The following is a 9,612-nucleotide window of genomic DNA, read 5'->3' on the forward strand; positions in this document are numbered from 1 at the left end:
TGCCCCTGGCAGGGCACAGCAGAGCCTGGAGTGTCTCAGTGAGAACCAAGAGGAAACAGATATCACAGCAGATATCAAAACCAGCCAAACATTCATTATGATTGAGTTTGGAACTGAATTGTGAAATCAGGCCCTCCATGCACCCACAGCCTCAGAAATAATTACCAGACCCCCCCTGGGAGGGATGAAGGGAGCTGAGGTGACCTGTCCCAACAGCAGGGCACAGCTCAGCCTGGCTGCCCTCCCAGTCCCTGTCCTGTGCCTGTGATCCCAACACAGAGCCACAGAGGACAGGAATTGGTTATTTTTATGTGTTTTATGTAAGAACAAACCAGACTGCCAGAATGTCATTCCCATTGCCTCACCCTGATGCTGCTGATGGTTGGAATATGTTCCCTTCAGCAGGGGAATCAAACATTCCCTCTGCAAGCCTGAGCATGCCAAAGTGTTCCAGTACAGAGCCTGGTTCAGAGGAGGATTTTAGCACACTAGGTAACATCCCAAATACAGTGTTTTCTACTCTCTAGGCCCTGCTCTTGTTTTGTGGAGCAATCAGACCCTGTGACCCTCCCTGGAAGTGTGAGTGATGGCAGGGACAGCTGTGTCACACTCACTCACATCTCAGGGTCAGTACCTGCAGGAGGAGAAGTCTTTGATCTTGCTCTGCATTTTCTCCAAGGGGATGAAGCTTGGCTGGGGTCTCTTTCCCCACCAAGATTCTCTCCTAGCAAGTTTTACACTGAGAGTGGAGCAAATAACAAAACCCAGTAAAATTCACAAAATTTGAGCCTTCTGTTCTGGGCTCAAAAGTACCCCTAATCCAAACCCAGACAAAAATGGAAATTAAATCTTTCAGGGAATAAATGAAGCAATTGGAATTTTATGCACAGGGTCTGTCCAGGGGACAAGGCAGAATGAGGAGCTGCAATCACAGGTTCTCAGTTATTATAAAACCAAAGTACTCCCATAACTCCAGAGCACAAAGAAAACCACATGTTTCAGCTGCTGCTCAAGGAGGACATTTTAAAAGAATTTGGGGTATTTATTTATACAAAGTGCAAGCTCAGAAAGGGCTGAGTTGGTGCCTCTGTGCAAGCTTGCTGCTAAAAATAAAGCCCTCACCAGCAGGTCAGTGACTGGGAGAAACACTTCTGGTGGGGGGCACTGAATCATGGCATGGGGGAATAAAGCAAACTCCAGCTTCATTTGCCAAGGCAGGCTGTCACCCCAGAGTGGAGAAAATCTCTTCTGATATTGATCAATGGCCTCATTAAAGATTTGAAGCCTCTGTTTGGCTCCTCCTTCCCACCCAAGGATCCCAAATCCCTCTCGTAGGTCCCTCCCTTCTGCCCATGAGAACATTCAGGCAGACACCACCATCACAGATCTCAATATCCACCTTGTCCTGATGGAACACAGTCCAAATCCCCATTAAAGTGAACACAGTCCAAATCCCAAATCCCATGTGAATGGCACTGCGTTGTTTTATTTGAAGTGTCTTTACACAATGGAAAGTGCTGGAATGTTGTTCCACATTTTACACATTTATACATCAACAACATCACACTTGATTCTCATTATAAAATTGTTTCTGAAGGTTTTCCACTTACTCCTACTTACAGCAACTTCTACACTGGGGTAGAAATGAAATAATTTAAAAAATAGAAACACCACAGAGAATCCAACCCAGACTTCTGGAATTTCAAAAATCCATAAGCCTGCTGGGTAACACAGGTTTTTGTTGGGTTTTTTACCTTTGTTTTAATTCCATGGAACAGTGAGACAGTGAAGCTGGGCTTGGAGTGATTTCAATACCTGAAGAGATACATAAATACCACGCCTGTGATAGAAGGACAAACCCCATTTCCTACCTTTTCACTCTGTCCTATTCCTGTCTCTGGAGCAAGGATCTGCCTGCAGGATCCCACTTTGAAGCTGGTGGCAGGAGGGATCCTGAGCAGGCACAACACAGAGTTGAAAACCTCCACATCCATGAGAATCCCTGCCCATTTCTTTTCCCCCTGCTGTCAGTCAAGTGAAAACACTTCTGGAAGTTCGAGAAGCACGTTAGGTACAACTGAAACACACTGAAATGAACCTGAAAAATCTGAATTTCTGAATGATTTCTACACAGGAACATCAGCAGCCTGGTTTGTTCACAAATCATTTTATCTTTTTAAATAGAAAAAAAGAAGAATCTGTCTAGACTAAAAAAGTTTGGCTATAAAATAGCATAAAAGCACAGGAGCAGGTGTTGTTATACCAAGGCATATTTTCCTCCTACTAAAACACTTAACACAAGATCACAAAATCAAAGATCTGTATTCTAAAAGATGCATCCTGGTCTCAGAAGCAGCAGATGCTCTGCCAGACACACAGGAGGCCACACAGAAAAAGTCTTCATGAAAAACAGCAAACAAGGGCTGAAACTGCATAAAAACTGGCTAAGCCAGGCAACTGATTGTCTTTGAAAATACAAAACAGACTGGAGAAGTTAACAATTAACCCTTGGATGTTTTAGCTCCTGCCAGGACCTAACAGTCACTGGATTTATTCAGAGGTGGAGGCAGTCCCAAGGACTGGAGAGGAACAAACATCCCCAGATTGTCAGAGAGGATCAGACACAGCACACTCAACAGCTGGACCCATATCTCACTCCACCACTGTCATTAACTCCTAATTAGGGCTCAGTGCAACCACCACAGGCAGCAGAGCAGGAGTGTTGGTGATGGACTCTGAGGTTCTTCCTCTGGTGTTCTCCCTCCTGAATTCAGCTCCTCAGTGTATTTGTGCCTCATGTCAAACTACAAACACACAGCTGGTATTTCTGAGAAAAGCAAAGGTTAACCCTCACCTCAGCTGGCAAGGAATCTGAGCATAGAGAGTGCATTTCACTGGAGTTTAACACTAGATTAACTGGAAGCTGTTGGACAGATCAGCTTTTAACTGCTGTACAAGGAACTTGCTGGAACCCACTCGTGACAGGAGGAGATTATTTCACACTTGGAACATCACACTGTACAACAGAGAGCAAAGGGCAACATCTTAAAAAACCAAAACACAGCCAGACTCCCTAGTTGTCACTATTTCAAGTCAGGTGGATTTGCTACACTCGGGGGGGGACTAGTCCCTAAAATTAAAGTGCTTTTCAGAGCATTGGCATCCAAAATCTTGAACATGAGAGACAACTACAAGTCAGATCTGTTGTGACCTATAGCAGCAGCACAGACAGCAACACATGGACTGGCCAGGTGCCTGGAGCTGGTACCAGGTGGAGCAGCTCAGCTCTAGCAGGGCATTGTCCCCCCCACCTCCAGGGCACACTCAAAGGCTTTGGAGTCACTCAGGATGGTGGGGGGCGGGTCTGGGCGCCGTGTCTGCAGGATCTTCTGCTTGGGGTTCTTCATCTCCTCCTCCTCCTCAGTCTCACTCTCACACACATGCACAACCACGCTGGGGGTGGAGTCTGTCCCTGCGTGCAGCTCGTACTTCTCCCCTGGGAGCAGCCAGCAAGAGCAAGGTTAAAAACACCCCCAAGGAAAAGCATTCAGCTGAAAACCCCCTTAACTTCAACAGCACAACCAAGTAATCATGAATTCCCAGCCCATCTTTAATGTGCTCAACCTCCACTCTTCACCAAATGCCTTAAAACAGTTCCTGTAGCAGTTACAGCACACTTTGAATCCAATCAATCTTTTAATTGGCATTTAGAGGAAGGGAGGGATGTAAAAAACTCCCAGGAAGACATCAGAACACGAGCAGCAAATGCATTTCTAAGTGACATCATGTGTGCTGTATATTTCTGTGACATTTGTAAACTAAAAGCTACAAAAGCATTTGAGAACATCAAGCCTCCCCATTTCCTGCTTTTCACAGAAAGCAAAAACCACATCTCCCAGGAAGGCTTAGAAAGAGAAGAGACTCATTTTCTTCTCACAGAAAAGGACAAGAAGATAAACTCCCTCAATAGCCACTTTTGAAGGGAAGTACCAAACAAAAGCAGGTAAATGTCCTTACCTGGCCCCAGCTTGGAGACAGCACAGAGCAGGTCATAATTGATCAGAGGAGTTGCATCTTCACTCTGCTTCCAACCCACAGGGGGAGAGGCAGGGGGGGAAATCAGGAACTGTTTCACAGGTTGTGGAGGAAGGAGGTAGGACTTGTCCCCAATTTCAGTGGACACCTGCACCTGCAGGCAAAGCCAGGAGACAGAGAGCACAAATATTAATTCCCTTGTTATTTGGTTTATTTCCCCACTAATTCAGCCTAGCTTTAAAAACCAAAACGGGTTCAGCTCTTTGTACAACACCTCAGGGAGCTGCTGCAGCTCAGAACCTGTGCAGGGACTGCTGTGGGACCTGTGCCAATGCAACAGGAACAAAGCATCTCTTAGAAAGAGAATTTGGGACCCACTTATTTTGTTGCAGCCCCTCTGTGTGTCTGATTTGGTGACTGTCCCAACCAATCTCAGCTCAAGACGAAAACCAAAACTGTGCCCTAAAATGTTGGCACAGCTCAGTGTAGAACAATGAGGAGATTTCAGATATTTCCCCCAAATGAAGCTCATGGGCAAAGGAGGAATAAGGGAACAAGGACAGAGGTGCAAGGTGTCTGTGTCCCACTGTACCTGTGCAAAGTAGAGCTTCAGCTTCTTCCCACTGAACTCGGTCTCGTGCAGCTCTATCCGAGCCCGGGCTGCTGCCTCGGGGTTGCTGAAGTTTATCCTCACCCTCCTGAAGCTCTTGAACAGCTGGAATGTCACCTGCTCGTCATAGACTGTGAAAAGTGCTTCAAACCTTTCCTGCAGAGAAACACAAACATTCTCCAGGTGCAAAATGAACATTCTCACTCCATGAAAAGATATTTTCCTTTACTGTCCTCTCCCATCCATTTCCTGAATCACCTCAACCTGCACATTCCACACCTCCCTCCCTGCTTGTAAATCCACACTCGGGGCGGCACAGCTTTGTCTCACTGGTTTCACCTGAATCCCAAGAGTAAACCGATGTGAATGAGCCCAGAAACTCTGAATACACCAGGTGCCACCTAGCGAGAGCTGCTCAGTGCTGCAGCTGCACTGCACTGTCATGAAAATCGATTTCATGCTTCTGAAATCCAATTAATAATTTTCAATTATGAGATTCAATTAATTTACCAGCTCTCTGATCCACAAGGGACCTCATTTACAGATTTTTTCCCCTCAGTTATAATGTGCATTAATACACTGAAAATCCAGACAAAAATGTTCAATGGAACACTGAGAACAACTCACACTCCTTCTCCCTTACCTTCTCCTCCTGTACCTCAAACACGGCCTCATGAACGCTGCAGGCAAAGAGTGAGGTAGGCAAGTCACTGAAATCCATCATCTCTTCCAAATCTTCTTCATTTTCTCCAAAAATCATCTGCTCCTCGTCCTCCTGGTCGCTGCTGTACAGGTCTGACTGGCTGTCGCTCCAGGACTTCATGGAATCCCTGAGCATCCTTCCCCCCCAGCAGCTCCTCGGGTGCCAGCTCCCAGCAGGGCCCTGCCAGCCAAAAACCCAAACCAAACGTGAGGGTAGCACAGCTTCCTGCCCCACTGCTAAGGGCAAATCATTTCACAAGGAGCAGGAATCAACAGGGAACTTGTTCTGTCCCCACGACTCAGCAGCAACACATTCCCCTGCTGAGGGTGGAGGGAGGACTCTGCTGCTCCATCCAAGGGAAGATAAAGTCACCCCATCAGGAAACTGCAATTCCTCCTCCCTTTACTCTGACAGGAATCCAAAATGACAGCGCTGTTCTAGAAGCTTTTCTCCATGACACACTTTACAGTGAGCAACAATTTCTTGTTTAATAATTAAAACCATTTCCTGGGTAATCAGAGCAGTCCTCTGGTATCTGAAAAAATAACAACTTTATTTCATCAATGAGAGCACGTGGACAAAGTTAAATCATCTGTCCAAAGCCTCTCAAAAATCTGAAATCTCCTGATGGAAGGAAATGTCCTTTTCCTGCACCTTTCCCATAGGCAGGAGTACTTACAGGAGTAGACACATCAAGGAAGACAAAAAAATGCAAATAAGCAAGAGACTAAATAAAAAACATCAGGGAGAGTATTTTTTATAGAAATAGAAAAGATTTTACTGGAGTGGACCTTCTGCCAACCCATCCCTGCAAAACTCCTGAGGTTATCACACTGCTCTTAGCTGAGAGAAAACCAGGTTAATTGCACCAGATCTGGGTTTGGAAAGAGTGATCATCTGTGACACAACACTGAAAGAAGGCAGTAAATATGTGATGTTTCATTGGCAATGATCTCATTTGAATATTTGCCTAATGAGGGGGGATTAACTGGGTTAATGACAGTGACTGCCCCAGTCACACATGGGGATCCCAGTTCTGCTGCCCAGCATGGCAGGAAGGATGGAAATTTGGGAGAACAGGCAGCTGGTGGAAACCTCAGTTCTTGTGCTTGCTGATTCATGCAAGGAGGGAAGAGGAACATGGTGAAAACAAAAGGCACCATCTGGCTCTGAGGAGATCTGGGCTCACCCAAACAGCACCAGGACAGACACCCATATCCAGCCAAGCTCTGCTGGACTGGGAGCAACATTCCAGCCTTGGCCTGCTTTTGATCCCACATTGCTGAGGGATCAAAGCACCCAACCCACAAACTGCCCCCAGCACCTGCTTTCCTGACAGCCCAAAGGATGGGGAGGCCTCCAGCAAGGAGAGAGCAACACTGGCAGGGAAAAGGGAGAGTTTGGAAAGTAAACTCAGTACTTGGATGAATGGTGAATGAAACATGGAGTGAGGAACACACAGAGCAACTCAAGATTTGGTCAGGTCTGAGCCTCAGTGCAGAACAAAGTCAGGGCAGCAGTGACATTAAACCAAACCCAGCTCAGCACAGAGTGCTTCTGCAGACAACACTGGGCTATAGAAGTTACAGCAATTATTTTGTGTTTCTTTCTTTTTTAATTAAGATTTCATCATAGCGGTGTTGCTTTTAATCATAAACCTCATGGTTAATTCTACTTCTTTTCTCAGAAAACTGATTTTTCATTACTTCACCCAAATCAATTCAAAACACCTGATGACTGAGCAAGGCAAAAATCTCCAACATCAGGATGACACAGGTGAGACTCAGGTATGAATATTAATTAAGAAGTACGGGAGTAACAGCCCTGTGAGAAGTGATATTTGAACAGACTGGGTAGAACTATTCACTGTGCAATTATTAGAAAGCATCCAAATCAGAAGAAGGACACTCCAAACTTGACAGGTACAGGAATGTGATTATCAGTGCAACAGCCAGTGCTCTGCTTCAGGAAAAGGGAATTTCTTCACTTACCTCCTTGGAAAGGTGAGAGATTCCTATTTATAAATTGTTTGATGTGAATGGAGATATGCAAATCCAAGTTATTTATTACAATCAGCTTATTCTTATCAAAGTATTAACAGCAATAGAATTATAAACAATTTCATTGCAATACTCATTAGCAAACTATTGGATCACTCACCCCCTCATAGATTTCAGATTAAACAGCACAATTTAAAGGATTCCAAGAACTAAAGCCACTGGGATCAGACCTTTCACCAAGTCCTTTCTCTGAGCATTAACACCTGCTTATCATTTAAATATGACGGGGAAATGCTTATAAACAAACAATGCTTATAAGCGAACTCCCCAACTTCATAGAAGGCTAAAAATCATCTGAAATGAAAGCAAAGCAGCTCCTGCCATGGGGAGCTGTGGCTCTTCACGGGCTCAGGCAGCACCGGGGAGTTTTCCTTGGCATCCTCTGGAGCAGCGGCTCATTCACGGTCACATCCCACCGCTCCAGGAATGTAAGGGCTGGGAACGGTGGCGATTTCCACAGGAGCAGTTAAATCTGCTCTTACAGGGAGAAAATCCTTCCGTGGGAGGGCGGGGATGCCCAGAGCAGCTGTGGCTGCACCTGGATCCCCGGCAGTGCCCCAGGCCAGGCTGGGCATGGGGCTGGAGCAGCCTGGGACAGTGGAAGGTGTCCGTGCCATGGCAGGGGTGGCACCGGCTGGCATTTAACCCTTCCCACCCGAACCATGCCACGATTCCAAACCCCACGGAGCTGCCCTGGCTCAGCGCGCCGGGACAAAACCGGCCCGGGGCCGGAGCCTCGGCTGCGAATGTTCTTTAATTCAACCCCCCCAAACGCTCCGTCTCCGCCCTGAGAGAGGATGAAAACAACTTCCCCGCCCGCAGCCGCGGCACGGCCCGGCACGGCACGGCCCGGCCCGGGGGCGGCTCCGGCGGGGCCGCGGCTCAGCTCACCTGCGGACGGCTCTGCCTGAGGGGCGCCGGGAGCGCGCAGGGTCCGTGCGGGGCGCCGGGAGCGCGCGGGTCCCGCGGGCGTCCGTGAGCGGCACCGGGAGCGCGCGGCCCCCGCGGGTGCCGGGGCGGGGCGGCGGCGGGAACGCGCCTGCGCGCGCGTCCCCCCCCCCGCCGTCCACCGGGAGCTGAGGGGAGTGTGAGGGGGGTCGGTGACCCGGATGGAGAGAGGGAGAGGAGGGGAGGAGAGAGGGAGGGAGCGGTGAGGGAAAGGGAGAGCGGCGGGAGGGAGCCGGGGCTCTGCGCATGCCCGCCCCGCTGAGGGGGCGCGGCGGGTCCGCTCCCCTGAGGGGCCCCGTGGTCCCGGCCTCGCCGCCGCCGCCGCCGCCTCCCCCGGGAGGTTTCAGGGGGAGCCCCAAAAGCGCTCCGGGGACACTTCGGGCGGTGTTTGTACGGCTCTGGGCCAGCCCCGGAGAGGCCCCGAGGAGCGGCCCTCCAGGGTCCCTGTGGGTCCCTGAGCTCAGAGCGATGAGAATTTATTTAAAAATGGTGCAAATCGCCCTCGGAGCAGCTTCCGGACGAGGGATCGGCGGCTGCTGTGGAGGAAGGAGCTGCCCAGAGCAGCTGGGGCTGCCCCTGGATCCCTGGAGTGCCCCAGGCCAGGTTGGACACTGGGGCTTGGAGCAGCCTGGCACAGTGGAAGGCGTCCCTGCCATGGCAGGGGTGGGATGAGATTTAAGGTCTCTAACTCAAACCATTCTGGGATTCTTCGATTCTTCGCCTGGCATTAATCGGGATGGCTCTGCCATCAGCCTCGGCCAGCTGCCAGCTGGGAACAGTGACAGTTTGTGTCCTCCTCGGAGTAAATCACAGCTTAATCCAGCCATGAGATGGTTCAGACAGCCATCATCTGAGCTGGGTGATACATCAGTGCCTGTGCACATCTACCTCTAGAAAAAAAGCACAAACCAACATCCTTTCTTTGGTTTTTCACAAAAAACCCACGCAAAACTAGAGTTTCACTGACACTAATATTGAGTTCAACAGCTTCGTCCTCACTTGGAAAGACAGAAGACAGCGTGGGTTGGTGATACAAGTAGTGAAATTTCTGTGGCTGAAATATTTTCCTTTAAATTTCAGAAACACAGAGAGAGATGCTGAGCTCGGCTTCTCTGCCAGGATTTGTCCACCTTTCCCCTGTAAGAAAACAGCCCAGCAGATGTCACTTTAGGAAGGTAGGATCAGTCTCCCCTGTCCAGGTAAAGGCATTCTGCAATTCAGATGCAGTGCAAATTCAGGTGTAACAGGTTACCCTC

The 9,612-nt window shown here is 48.7% G+C and overlaps 1 protein-coding gene across 1 annotated transcript; it reads right to left on the minus strand.

Moving 5' to 3' along the window:
• Positions 1-1,466: 1,466 nt before the first annotated feature.
• RCAN3 (RCAN family member 3) lies at positions 1,467-8,430 on the minus strand. The gene is made up of 5 exons (XM_066564879.1): positions 8,300-8,430; positions 5,289-5,528; positions 4,628-4,801; positions 4,018-4,189; positions 1,467-3,496 (listed from the first exon to the last, which is right to left on the minus strand). Exons 2-5 carry the CDS (start codon positions 5,481-5,483, stop codon positions 3,288-3,290), a joined length of 750 nt encoding a protein of 249 aa, XP_066420976.1. The 5' UTR covers positions 5,484-5,528; positions 8,300-8,430; the 3' UTR covers positions 1,467-3,287.
• Positions 8,431-9,612: the final 1,182 nt, after the last annotated feature.

Source organism: Molothrus aeneus, chromosome 23, assembly GCF_037042795.1.
Source record: "Molothrus aeneus isolate 106 chromosome 23, BPBGC_Maene_1.0, whole genome shotgun sequence".
Taxonomy (NCBI): Eukaryota; Metazoa; Chordata; class Aves; order Passeriformes; family Icteridae; genus Molothrus; species Molothrus aeneus.